The following is a 14,324-nucleotide window of genomic DNA, read 5'->3' as shown; positions in this document are numbered from 1 at the left end:
GAGTTGTCGGTGCCAATGCAAATGCCTATGTTTATATGATAAAAAAACATCAATTTACTTAGTCATTTAGATCCTTTTTAAGCCACTTCTAAAATCAACACTACGGCCATACATTTTCCATATCTGACAGGATGGGCTTGGGTTTTTGGGGAGGGTAGGGAGTCAAAGATGAAATGTTTTGTATGTCCTTTGTTAAATACTATATTATCTAATTGTACTTGGACAGCTATTTTATGCTGCTTTAAATCTTTTTTTTCTTTTGAATGAAGTGTACCAGGAGACACATGCACATACTCTAAACAGGCAGGATAAATGAGTGTGTGCAGTCTGGTGGGATGTTAGCTGGTCACAGTCCCGGCATGCCACAGGAACTGAGTTAGGGCCGCTTGCCCCATTTCAATGCATGTCAGGTAGCACATAAGTGTCCCCTGTTCTGTGTGTGTGTGTGTGTGTGTGTGTGTATGTGTGTGCTTGTTTTAAATGTGGAACAGATTATCAATAAAATGGGAAGTTCACAAACACCTTATCTCGACAGGTGGTGACTCACAACCCAAGACAAACAGGACGAACAGTAAAACATGTGCGGACAAGGGCACAGCTGTCAAAAAACACATTGTCAGCACATTCCTTTATTTACTATAACAACAGCGAATGGGGTTATTTGGGTCATCACGGTACGGAGAACAAGTTTTATGACAAAAGATAACAGACTCTTTCAAGAGCATCCTTCATAATGGTAATCCCCACCTATGACACTACAAAGCAGCACAAGGTAACTGACCTGGTCATGCCAGCACACAACGCCTCAGATCATATCATTTCATATAAAGATTGTTTTAAAAGGTATTAAACAGAAAACAACAAATAAACTGCCTAACTAGGTAGTCCATTCCTGTACAGTAGAGTATTTGGGGGGCTTACCTTGGCTATACTCCTGATACAGGCCAAGATATGTTATGATATGATATGATGTGCAGAGTGGGTTAAGGACACATTGTGATACATTTCTTTGCCAATGTCCAATAAGTTTCAGAGTTGGTAGTCTGTGAGAAATAAGGAGCGAATGTGTGTGAATGCTTGTGTGTGTTTGAGTGTCCGTATCAGGCACTAGAAAGCATCGTCGATGTGAAAATCTGCTGCAGTATTTGGGGGATCTGCTTGGTGTCCATGGCCACAAAGGATCTGCCAGCTGGTAGAGTCTTCTGCAGTCTGAGAACAAAGAAATAAACACAATGTGAACAACTGAACTGTGGAGACTGACAAAATAGACAGGCAAGCATTGGTGCAACGTGAGCTGGTACCACAAACAAACACTTCATTGGAAAGACTACACAAGTGTCCACATGTGTTTAGAGAAATAATGTTGTTCATGATGCAAAACTCATACCCATTGATTTCTTTCACAGAATCCCCCCTTTTCTTTGGGGGGGAGGGTTTCCCCCTCCTTTATCTCCCCAATTGTACTTGGCCAATTACCCCACTCTTCCGAGTCATCCCGGTTGCTGCTCCGCCCCCTCTGCTGATCCGGGGAGGGCTGCAGACTACCACATGCCTCCTCCGATACATGTGGAGTCGCCAGCCGCTGTGAGGAGTTTCACCAGGGGGACATAGCGCGTGGGAGGATCACGCTATTCCCCCCAATTCCCCCTCACCCCTGAACAGGCACCCCGACCAGCCAGAGGAGGCGCTAGTGCAGCGACCAGGACACACCCACATCCGGCTTCCCACCCGCAGACACGGGCAATTGTGTCTGTAGGGATGCCTGACCAAGCCGGAGGTAACATGGAGATTCAAACCGCCGATCCCCCTGTTGGTAGGCAACGGAATAGACTGCTACGCTACCCGGACGCCCAGAATTCCCCTTCTTTTAAGACCTTTCTCTCCTTCTCCTACCTCACCTTTATCTCTATTGTGAGCTTTTCTTCCTCCACTCCGCCCATTTTAACTAGTGGCTCATCCTCGTAGGTAGGGTCACATGCAACAAGGATGAATGTAGAAATGCCTTTGCATTAAAATCACATTTCCAATTAACCATGGCTCCTGTAGTCTAAGGAGTAGTTCACCTAAACAGCTTTTGGAGGACACTCATAGATAACTAGCTTTCGCTTTCAATCCCTATCTCGCTCTCTCCCAACCCTTATTTTTTTCCATGTCTTTGTCAAGAACAGAAGACTGAACAAACCATTGTCATTAAAAATGTCCCGTGGCCTCCTTATTACACACATTCTCACTCTCCATTGCCCCTCTCCTCCCCTTCAGATTTCCCATTTTCTCTTTCCCCCTAATGACTAATCTGTCTATCCCCCTCTCTCTCCTCTTTCACCATGGAAACCTCTCTATTCTCACTTTAACCCTTACCTCTTTACATCCCCAAGCATAGCCCCCGCCCTGCCCTCCACCAAACACACACTGCCTCCTCCTCCTCCTCACCTCTCGGCCTGGTCCCCCAGTGAGCCGATGAATATGGCGAACGCGTTGACCTGTGGGTCCGAGGTGAGCACGCGGGCGAAGCGCTCAGGCCGGATGCCGTATCGCTCCAGGTTGGCGTCACTCAGCACCACCACAAAGCGCTCATCCGCCTCCTCTCGTGCCAGCTCCCTGATGCTGGCCTCTGTGCCCTCCAGGGTGAAGTCGCCGCTCATGCAGAACTGAGCGTGGGCATGCATGTTCTGTGGCAGAGAGGAGGAAGGAGAGCGGGTGGAAAAAAGGGAGATGAGAGGGGATGGAGGGAAAAGGGTCCAGGGTGGAAGATGTATGAAGAGGAGCAATGAAAGAAAATAGACAGAGGAAAGTTAATGTCTTTTTCATCTCTCTGGCCAATTATCCATAGTCTAATAGAGAGCTAACAATGTGTGCCAAAATGTATAAAACTTGTGCAGTTTTGTATATCAACCTGCATTTCTTCTGGTAACTGGAAAACAGATTTTTATTTATTTTATTTTTTTGCTTGGGTCATTGCGTAGCTCTGGGCATGTACCAAAATGAACACCAAGAACACCCATAATGATATTAAGCCATGTATACAAGCCCTACCTTCCTGAACATATAAAAACTGTGTTGTCATGTCTGTTCATTTTTTAAAACTGTTGTCGTGCAGCTATCTATAATGTGCCATAAGAAAATATGATAGGGCCTTTGGCAATTTTGGTTGCTCTCCCTTGAAAACCTTGTTCTCTTTCCTGAAAACTCAATGATTGTGGTTCCATTGGTTGAGTTTGCCCTAAGCTTCCATTTTGACCATATGAAGCACAAAGTGAGAAAGTTAAAAATCTTTCAAAAAGTCATCCAAGCTTGTTTATTACTGTCTGTTATTGTGTTAAGTTATAGAATGGTATGATGTGTAAGAAACTGTCAGATATGATGGATTGAAAATGGGTCCATACCTTGAGAACCTTGAGTCTCTGTTTGTTGTTCTTGGGGAGCTTGTCTGCTCTGACCAGCTCAATGTCGTAGCCATCACCTGAATGGCCGACTATGTCATACTGCACAGGGCAGGCAGGAGGAGGCAGGGTAGACATTTGAAAGTGGAGAAAAAGGTGCAAGATGAGAAAGTGAAAGCTCATATTGGAATTTAAACCAGGTCTGGCTTAGAAAAGCCAGGCAGCTCTGCTCTGAACCAACATTAATGGGTTATTACTGATAAAGGCAGTTATGACCTCTGTGGCCTGCAGTATTTGACTGTGTCTCACAATACCTATCCAGGTAGTATTAAAACTACTACTTAGCTGCTCAGTACATCAATACCCAAGCAGTATGATATTGAAAGCCACTGGGATATGCTCAGGATTGCAATCATTGGAACCTGTAAAACCACTCTTGGACACAAGATGGAGAATCTCCAAAATTGGTTTGAGAAGAATGACCTGGAAATCCAATGGTTAACCAACATCAAGAGGCAAGACTTTACCATCTGAATGACATCAACTGCCAAAATAAATGAGCTGCCCATGAAAGAGCAAAGTCAGTCGTCCAAAGCCGGGTCAGGGAATTGAAGATCCAGTGGTCAACGAAGAAGGCTCTTGAGATCCAGCACCATGCAAACTCTGGGGATACCAGAGGCTTCTTTGATGCTACTAAAGCAATATACGGTCCCAGCCACCGCTGTCTAAACCCCCCTTCACTCCAAAGTGAGTGTAATGCCACAGAATAACCCAGCAACATGGCTCTCGGTGGCTGCCTGAGGAGCTGTTGCGTGGTAAACTCGTTGTTAGTGTCAACCTTAAGGTAGTTTGTACTTTGTACCCCGGCTGCTAGTGGTTACCCGTGCTGGTGTATACAGCAGGGTGGTAACCTCTCTGCTAGTGGTTACCTGTGGTGGCACATCCTCACCTTGAACTTGTGCTCATAGCTTTCCAGAGCCTCCATCACCATACACACAGCTTCCATGGAGCGCTCCAGCCTGCTGTCCACACCGTTAAACCGGTACATGCTGCCCGACACGTCTGCCAGCACACGCAAACGCTTGGGCTTCTGTTGAGGGCTGCCCGGCTACAGTGAAACAGAGGTGCACAAATACAGAACATAGAAGGAGAGGATAAAGAATATAAACACAACAATTTTTTAGAATAACGCCAACATTGCGGCGAGTATGTGGGTTGGATAGAACTTTGCACTTTGTGGTTGTTCAGCTTGTTTCCCTGAAGAGAAAACACAGCACTAAATAGACAGTAAGGATTTCAAAAGAATAATATTATTTCATCAGTGGCCTTCCAACTTTGCAGATAGACCAAAAATATGTAGTGCTCAGAGCAGTATGGCATTGAAAAACATGAAATACATGTTTTGGTTAGTCTATGCATATATGAGTGTGCGATCTGTGTTCATGCTGAGTGTGCGTCTGTGCTAAAATGGAAACATGTGGCATGACCAGAAATCTTGTTACTGCCAGACACAATAATTGTAGATCACTGGAATTTATTTTCTGTCAGATAAGGACAACACCATGAATGTGTGTGCATGTATGTGTGTGTGTGCGTGCATGCGTGTGTGTGTGCGCGCGCGCATGTGCATGTATGCATGTGTGTCTGGGAATGTGTGTTTCTGAAAGTGTGTTGCAGAAAATAAATAAAACGCACAAACCTCCGGGTCCAGCTCTCCTCTGCGTTTGTATATGGCCTTCTCCCCAGTCAGTCCATCGATAATTTTAGCATCATCAAATTCACCAAGAGCCTGGTTCTTTAACCACTGCCGTTCCTTCCCTTTCGCCTGACACATACACATATGTACACACACAGACACACAGACACATACAGACCAAGTTATAATTACAGTTGCCTGTTGGATTATAATTCATGTATTTTACCATTTCACATAAAAAGCAATTTACAATCAATACAGTATGTGGCTCAAATCCACAGGTGAATGTATTTCAGGACCTGTCTGGGCAGAAGTTCACATTTTGGTGGGACTGCGAAGACGAAGAAGAAGCTGGTTTCACCACAATTCTTACTTTTGAACCCAATGGTCTCCTAAATGATCAACAATACAATTGGTAAGGGGCATCCGGGTGGCATGGCGGTCTATTCCGTTGCCTACCAACATAGGGATTGCCGGTTGGAATCCCTGTGTTGCCTCCGGCTTGGTCAGGAATCCCTACAGACACAACTGGCCATGTCTGTGGGTGGGATGTGGGTATTTGTCCTGGTTGCTGCACTAGCGCCTCCTCCGCATCAGTAGGTCAGGCCGTCTGTTTGGGGGGGAGGGGGAACTGGGGGGAAATAGCGTGATCCTCCCACGCGCTACGTCCCCCCTGGTGAAACTCCTCACTGTCAGGTTGAAAACAAGCGGCTGGTGACTCCACATGTATTGGAGGAGGCATGTGGTAGTCTGCAGCCCTCCCGGGTTGGCAGAGGGGTGGATCAGCAACCGGGACGGCTCGGAAGAGTGGGGTAATTGGATGGGTACAATTGGGGAGAAAAGGGGGTAAATAAACAAACAAACAAACAAATAAAATAAAATAGGTAATAAAGTGGGGGATGAAACTCATCATAAAAAGCGGAGTGATGAGAAATTCAGAATTCTTTTGAGGCCTCATTTCTCAATTTGGATAAGAAGTGGTGGAAATGCTATATGCATTTCTGCATTCTCAAAAAGTAATTTCTCTAAACAACCACCATTAGTGACACGTTTGCGTAAGTATTACACTAGCTTAAAAACGATCACTGACGTTACGCTCTGAAAGATGAGGATGGCGTGCAGACACGTCGGCTTAACAGTCAAGCACGGTTCTGTGTTCGAGCCGAAATATGTGAAATGAAGACACACAGCCAGGCAGGCTGACCTGTAAGCTGTCCAAGATGATGCGTAGAGACTGCACCTGTCTCCTGACCGCCTTGGAGAAACGCTCGTACGTGGCAGCATCATACTCACTCATATCGATCTCCTTTAACCTAAAAGTGATGGAGAGAGAGAACAGGACACATATGATGTTGTTTCAGTTAGGCCAAGCCTTTTGAATATTGATGTTAATAATGAGCCATTTTTCCCCCTTTTTCATTATTCAAGGAAACCAAATATCTTGTGTTCGTGAACCCAAACAGTGTGTTTAAAAGGCAGGCAGGCAGAGAAAGAGAAATAGCTAGAGATGACGGAAGGAAGAAATAGAGAGGATGATGATGATATGATTTTAGTTGGAGTGGGCTCACTCAATAGTAACAATAAAAATATCACACACACTGTCCTTTGAACGCTAATTCAAACAAATTCTTCACTCGAGATATGACTGTGTGTTTGCGAGAGAGAGAGAGAGAGAGAGAGAGAGAGAGAGAGAGAGAGAGAGAGAGAGAGAGAGAGACAGAGACAGAGACAGAGACAGACAGAGAGAGAGAGGGAATGCAATGAGAGTTGGAGAGAAAAAGAGAGAAATACATATTTCCACAAACTTCAGACACCTGTTCAGAGTCTGAAAGAAAAGTCAGTGTTGTTTAATATGGAGCACTGTGACACGATATGAGTTTTTGTGTCTGTATCCGAGTTTGTACATGTGCTTGCACCAGGACAGGTGCACTGTGCCCCACTGTGACTGGTGTAATCTCATTGTGCAGTCTCTGACAATGCAGCCACCACACACCCACACCCACACACACACACACACACACACCCACACACACACACACACACACACACACACACACACACACACACACACACACACACACACACACACACACCTGTTCCACATTACATACTATATCACATACATCACACAGTGCGGATGGGTAAGTTCCAAAACAAGTGGAAAACTTTCTCCAGGTTAGCAGGAGAAGACTGTACGACTGTACACCTTCACACTGTAACTCAGAAAGTAACTGGACTGAGATGTACCATGGCAACTTTGGAGACAAATGACACATGAAAAACTATGACATTCATCTTTTTTTTTTGTACTGGGAAGGAATCTGTTTGTAGTGAAGAGTCTTCATGGACAGCATAACCCTTCCAGGACTGGACAGGCTTGTAAAACATTAAGCACTTGGCTATGGTAGTTTCCATCACCTACCTGTCTTTGAAGGCCTTCTCAGCCATCTCACGGGCTGCTCTGCGGATATCTTCGGGCACGGCGTCCTTTTCAGCCTGGGAAATCTGGTGGACCTTGTGGCCCGCATCCAGACGGTAAGGACCCCCCTTGCCACCCAGACCTGCTGTGTCTCTGCCCCCTGCAGGATATGGAGAGATATAAAGGGTTTGCCAGATGTTTTTTTTCCATAAGTATCTCATACTTAGCACTTTTGACCCTAAAAGAATTTAAAAAAAAAAAGTTGAAATGCTTAGAAATGTTTGTTTTCAGAGTAAGAATGCTGTAGATAATCCCTGGAGTGTTGTATACAGTTTGCCGCTTTGCTTTCCATTCAAAACATGTACCCACCTGTGCCCCCGGCCCACTGGTTTCCCCCAATGTGAGGGTCGTTTCTGGCGTCAATTTTGCCATGTTTTGGAGCGGTGACATCGAGACCACTGTCCCTCTGGACGGTAATCTGACACACAGGAAAGAAATGTGTGGCATGAAGTCAAGTGAAGACATCTGATGGATACACTTTGATGAACACAAGTCAGTCAGAGGGAGAGAGAGATCCCAGACAGAAAATAAGGCAGTGATACCACAATGTATGCTAATCCAACGCTTCACAGGCCGATTTCACTGATCAGCACACCTTCAACCAGACAGCTGAGACGAGAGGATTTCCTCTTTATGACGGTGGGAAGCCATAGTTCTATCCTAAATATTTGTTCCCTTCTCTGTCTCTGTCTCTCTCTCCTTCCTTCATTTGTCAAGTCAAGTCAAATTTTATTTATGTAGCACATTTCACACATAGGGCAACACAATGTCTTCTTCTTTCAGCTTATTCCCTGTTTCTCAGGGTTCGCCACAGTGGACTCTCCAGTTTCCATCGGTACCCTGTGAGAGCACAGCACCAACGGTGGCCACCGTCAACCTAGGCCTCGACTGATCTGGTATGGAGCCCCGACCAGTCCGGTATGGTCTTGTCAATCCTCATACTGATTTGGCAAAATTTTACGTCAGATGCCCTTCCTGACTCAACCACTAACCCTATGGACAGGGGCACAGGTAAAGCGCTGGATGCCATCCCAGTATTAATGGACTTGCGCCCATGCCTGTCACTATTTCCATGGTCCTGTTCTATGTAGGATAAAAATGCTTGCAAAATTGCTCTGATTCCCTCCTGAGACACCAACAAAAGAACATGATTTACAGGCAACGGTTCGTGTGTCTTTGCATGTGTACAAGTAAATCCGTCCATTTATTTTGTATTTATGTGTATGAGTGGCTAATATGATCATTTCAGTACAGCGTGGAGCGCAAAGAGTAGGTATGGCGCTCTGGAGAGCCAAAATGATATCAAAATATGGTAACCACATTGTACAGGAGAGTGTGGGCTTAACTGACTAGATATTTGAGGTTGACATATGATTGTGTCTGCATCGGCTATCACTAATTACCTGTAGGAGGTATGTAGCATACCTAATTGTAGTATTTTAATATGACTAATTAATATTAGCAGGAGGCGGCATGGTGGCACAGTGGTTAGCGCGGTCGCCTCATAGCAAGAAGGTCCTGGGTTCGAACCCCAGGGTTGTCCTACCTTGGGGGTCATCCCAGGTCGTCCTCTGTGTAGAGTCTGCATGCTCTCCCCATGTCTGCGTGGGTTTCCTCCCACAATCCAAAGACATGTAGGTCAGGTGAATTGGCCATAATAAATTGTCCCTGGGTGTGACTGTATTGGCCCTATGATGAACTGGCAGCCTGTCCAGGGTGTCTCCCCACCTGGCACCCAGTGACTGCTGGGATAGGCTCCAGCATCCCACGACCCGACTTCGGATAAACGGCTTGGATAATGAATGGATGGATGGATATTTGCAGGGTTTGCTGAATAGTGCTGATTGAAAAAGTGAGGGAATCACTGCCTCCCCACTCCCAGAATTCCTACACTCAAAAATAGAGGAGCGAGGCCGGCTCCTCACTCCTCAGTGTCTATTTATGTGCCTGTGCGTGTCACTTAGGGGAAATAGAGACACCGATCCATGAGTCTATTTGCTTAGAGCATACATGTGTTCAGTTGTGCATATGTACGTGCCTACACCAGAGTTGAACAATGTCAGCTGTTGCCGGTATCTCCATCTTATCAATCCCCTTACAGTACTAAGTTGGCATTCGGAGCTTGGATAACCTTACAGAAAAATATTCCCAACCGAAGCTTTTATTGACTTAGGTCACATTGCTTTATTTTCTTCTTTCTTTTATCTTCTTTCTTCTATTCCATGGTTATGATAGAAACTGCATGCTAGAGGCATGTAAAAATTAGCCTCATTGTGCTTTATAGCATTGTAATACACAATGCTAGCGCCATGGAGTAAATGATTTCAGTTTTTGTTATACACATGGTCCATAGGAATGATTATATTGGCAGGACCGCTCAAGTTGGACGGTTTGGAGACAAAGCAAAAGAGGCAAGAGTGAGATGGCTTGGACATTTGTGGAGGAGAGATGCTGGGTATATTGGGAGAAGGATGCTGAATATGGAGCTGTCAGGGAAGAGGAAATGAGGAAGGCCCAAGAGGAGGTTTATGGATGTGGTGAGGGAGGACATGCAGGTGGCTGGTGTGACAGAGGAAGATGCAGAAGACAGGAAGAAATGGAAACGGATGATCCGCTGTGGCGACCCCTAATGGGAGCAGCCGAAAGTAGCAGTAGTAGTTATACACGTGGTCCATTTTAGACATTAGAATGACTAGAGTACCAAATTCAACAGATCCTGTGAAATTACCTGAATAGGTCTGCCATCCTCTGACCCAATCATATTCCTCCATTCCATCAGTGATCGTTGAAGGTTGTCCAGTCCTGTCTCCCACAGTCGGACATACCCACCCATATCTACTGTCACTGCGCCCCCAGAGCCCAGCCCGGCCAATAAAACGTCAGAGTCTGACACCTTCGATACCCAATTGGAGTAGGGTGACACAGTCATTGACCTGCCGATCACAGCAACAGACAGCAAGTCAGAAGCAAATCCCAAAACGAAGCCGTCAAGTCATCATTCAACAACAAACACCTGTGGTTGAACCTCCAAGAGTTCAAGATTACTCCATTACAGAGCCAACGCTTCGAAATGTCACTTTCTGCCAGCTGCCTGCTGACTACTTGCCCTGGCGGCAACACACCATATTCACACGTGATGTGCTAACCAATTCAAATTCAATTTCTGTTGATGCTTCTTATTTTAACATATCTGATAACATATCTGCTTTCACTCTGGGGGACACCTTGTTGCAGCTCAAACTCCAACGGATATAAAAAACAATCTATTAAATCTCTCAACTACATATAACAGTGCAGATATGTAAAAAAAAAAAAATCAGATTTGTCTTCTGCCTGAACATAGCCTTAATAAATGAAACTATTCTCGCAATCTGTTTACCTTGGGACGGGAATATATTTGACTTTCTTAGAGTTCAGGTCTGTGACCTCCAGGAAAGCTGCTGTCATTGGAGGTGTGACATCTGGACAACAAACAAGACGTTTTACTTTCAGCTTAGCTTTTGTAGACCTACTATGATATGCTATATATTCTTTAATGATGTATGTTACATGAACAAGTACAAAAGAGTTTCATTATTTATTGTGTAGGAGTACAGTACATTTACTTGTGAGCTCATTTGAGTGATGTGAACTCTAACCTTTGGGGTAGATTTCTCTCAGAGGCACCTGGTTCGGTGGGAGGGCCCGGACCACTTGATTGGCTGACAGCAGACTGACACAGTTGTTTCGTTTGGATGTACTGGAGCGAGGTCCGCCCCTGAACAACATATGATCTCCACTGTCACTGGGCTTTATTTCTGATAGGTCAGTGGGTCTCTTAAAGCTGTACACCTCATTTGGGGACTGGCCAGAAAGACAAATCAAGAGGAAAAAATAAACGACCGCTTATCTACCCCCCAAAACAACTGTTAAACCTAGAGAGATAACTTCTGAAAAGCCTACTGTCATATGAGAAGCGCCGTCACAACTTTTGGTCCCGGTCGCTGCTCCACCCCCTCTACCAATCCGGGGAGGGTTGCAGACTACCACATGCTTCCTCCAATACATGAGGAGTCGCCAGCCGCTTCTTTTCACCTGACAGTGAGGAGTTTCACCAGGGGGACGTAGCATGTGGGAGGCTCACGCTATTCCTCCCAGTTCCCCCTCCCCCCGAACAGGTGCCCCGACCAACCAGAGGAGGCACTAGTGCAGTGACCAGGACACACCCACATCCAGCTTCCCATCCGCAGACACAGCCATTTGTGTCTGCAGGGATGCCTGACCAGCTGGAGGTAACATGGGGATTCGAACCGGCGATCGCCATGTTGGTAGGCAACGGAATAGACCACCACACCACCCGGGCGCCTGTGCCCATTACCTTTCTGTAACAATGTAATCATATGCTAAACTCTCACCATGAGGTCTGGGAAGCCTACAATGACCTGCGCGTAGGATCCAGTGTCGGCCAGAAGACGATTAGGTGAGACAATCTTCTGGTTCAGAGCGGCGCTCAGATTCTCACTGGGGAGCTGGTCATATGACAGCATCTGTGGTGTGCATGTCTCACCTTCTGGCCAAGAGGTATGAGAGAGGGGCAGCGTAGGGCACAACAGAAAAGACAGGAGAGGGAGAAATAGTGAGACAAGTGTGTGAGAAAGGTAGAGAAGTGGGAGAGAGAACGCAGTGAAGAAACTTAAGGAGCAAAAATCACCCCTTCAATATCAGCGTCTTAACCCTAATGTGTCAGGTATCGTATTTATGTGATGAGAATTGACGAGTGGGGTGATGACCCAATCCATGTGATTAAGAGAATGGACCGCACAGCCAGGCAGGATGTCTACTATGTCAAAAAGCCCATTATGGTATCTTTCTCAGGAAGAAATGCAATTCTTAGACTGCAGCAGCAGTTCACCGCACTAAATCATATTATCGGGGGTCAACTGAGTAATTCTGCTGAACTTTGACCCTCATGTACTAATTTAGCCGAACCCCATAGACATTACTCATGACATCACAGCCTGCTGTCTTTAACTAGGATATGGAATTGGTATAAAAGTTTCATCGAGACCGAGACACACTTGTGTTAATGCATGTGAGGTCTGACTTTGAGGCCAGAGAAGAGATTAGCTGAGGACAGGGGTCCTGTCAGGGTAAGATGTATTGTCGGTTGAAAGTACCAATCAGTCTGCCTATGTACGGTAATGAGGTTGACATCATGTCTGTGCCTGAGTCATATAGACCTGCAGGATGGCTGGGCCATACAGCATATTTCGTATTTTGTTTTGAACTGTTCTCTCCCCATCCCAAAAAGCCTGTGTTCTACACCAGAGCTTCTGAACATTTTCGGCAAGAGCAAAAATAAAGCGATGCTTCATAGCTTGAGTCTTAGTAAAACACGATGGTACTCAAATAGTTTTTTTTTCTTTTGGATTCCCCCCATTTTTCTCCCCAAATGTATCCAGCCAATTACCTCACTTTTCCGAGCTGTCTCGGTCGCTTCCCCACCCCCTCTGCCAAGCCGGGGAGGGCTGCAGACTACCGCATGCTTCCTCTGACACATGTGGAGTCGCCAGCCGCTTCTTTTCACCTGACAGTGAGGAGTTTCACTAGGGGGATGTAGCGCGTGGGAGGATCACACTATTCCCTCCAATTACCCCCCCGAACAGGCGCCCCAACCGACCAGAGAAGGCACTAGTGCAGCAACCAGGACACACACCTAGTACATCTGGTTTCTCACCCGCAGACACGGCCAATTGTGTCTGCAGGGACACTCAACCAAGCCGGATGTAACACAAGGATTCGAACCAGCGATCCCCATGCTGGTAGGCAATGGAATAGGCCACCATGCCACCCAGACAGCCGGTACTCAAATAGTTAAATGGTATCCACCCTTCAGGTTGGTCTGGGACTGATTTGGGGCTGACTCAGGCATTAAAAAAATTTTCATTAGCATGATAGTAAAAAGAGAACCAAAAATACATGCACTCGTGTATAGAGTGAAAACAGGCCAACAGTTTCAAGTATACCTGCTGTGGCTCCATGGCCCGAGCTGACAGGGTCCTCACTGATAGTATGGAGCTGACACACTCCAGACTCCTCCGCTTCCATATGCATGGGCTTGGTCAAGAGGAACTTCCTGGTGAACAAAACAAACACACGGCGGATACAGCTGTCATTATCCATATATCATACTAAAGTTTGAAACTGTGGGAGACGTTTGAGAACAGCCAATGTGGAATCCAGTCGGTCAGAGAGAGGGAGAAAACGGGAGAAACAGGGAGACATGTTGGTTGATGATGATAATGACTGCCATGATGATGATAAACTTTATTTATCACTGAGGAGGAAATTTAGTTAGCTAGCACACCTCAAGAGGCAGCTACAATGACATATATATTACACACATCTCACTCCTCAAACACAATATACATAACCGTATAAAAACAATATAAATGTCAATGTCTTGAAAAACACTTGCAACTGGTACACTAACTTAAAGACATCACGTAAATCTCATTTCATCACATCAACAAAATGTGAAATGTGAAATGACAATATAAGAACAATAAAAACCGCAGCCTCATAAAGAATTCGCAATAAATCTTCAACCTAGTCGACCCAGACCCCTAAGACTCCCCTATAGACTAAATAAGGTTGTTACACTGCTTGACAGCAGTGAAAACAGAAGATCCTCACAGCTGGCTTCCGGGTGGCGTAGTGGTCTATTCTGTTGCCTACCAACGCGGGGATCACCGGTTCGGAGGTAACACGGGGGCGTTACCTACGGCTT

At 45.7% G+C, this 14,324-nt stretch overlaps 1 protein-coding gene across 2 annotated transcripts in view; it reads right to left on the bottom strand.

The window, feature by feature from the left end:
- Positions 1-609: 609 nt before the first annotated feature.
- vwa8 (von Willebrand factor A domain containing 8) overlaps positions 610-14,324 on the bottom strand; it is a 70,010-nt gene continuing 56,295 nt past the window's right edge. Inside the window, exons 33-45 of one of the 2 annotated variants that reach the window (XM_056289261.1) lie at positions 13,561-13,670; positions 11,950-12,104; positions 11,194-11,398; positions 10,935-11,016; positions 10,284-10,488; positions 7,865-7,973; positions 7,499-7,655; positions 6,281-6,389; positions 5,080-5,205; positions 4,330-4,488; positions 3,384-3,482; positions 2,431-2,669; positions 610-1,209 (exon numbers count right to left, since the gene is read on the bottom strand). In XM_056289261.1, coding sequence (XP_056145236.1) covers positions 1,101-1,209; positions 2,431-2,669; positions 3,384-3,482; positions 4,330-4,488; positions 5,080-5,205; positions 6,281-6,389; positions 7,499-7,655; positions 7,865-7,973; positions 10,284-10,488; positions 10,935-11,016; positions 11,194-11,398; positions 11,950-12,104; positions 13,561-13,670 — 1,864 coding nt within the window. In that variant the 3' untranslated portion in view covers positions 610-1,100. The remainder of the gene's footprint in view (positions 1,210-2,430; positions 2,670-3,383; positions 3,483-4,329; positions 4,489-5,079; positions 5,206-6,280; positions 6,390-7,498; positions 7,656-7,864; positions 7,974-10,283; positions 10,489-10,934; positions 11,017-11,193; positions 11,399-11,949; positions 12,105-13,560; positions 13,671-14,324) is intronic. The other variant, XM_056289262.1, reaches the window with a different exon arrangement.

The sequence above is a fragment of the Lampris incognitus genome, chromosome 11, assembly GCF_029633865.1.
Source record: "Lampris incognitus isolate fLamInc1 chromosome 11, fLamInc1.hap2, whole genome shotgun sequence".
NCBI lineage: Eukaryota > Metazoa > Chordata > Actinopteri > Lampriformes > Lampridae > Lampris > Lampris incognitus.
Note: the sequence above shows the minus strand (reverse complement) of the source record. Positions and strands in the feature narration are given on the sequence as shown.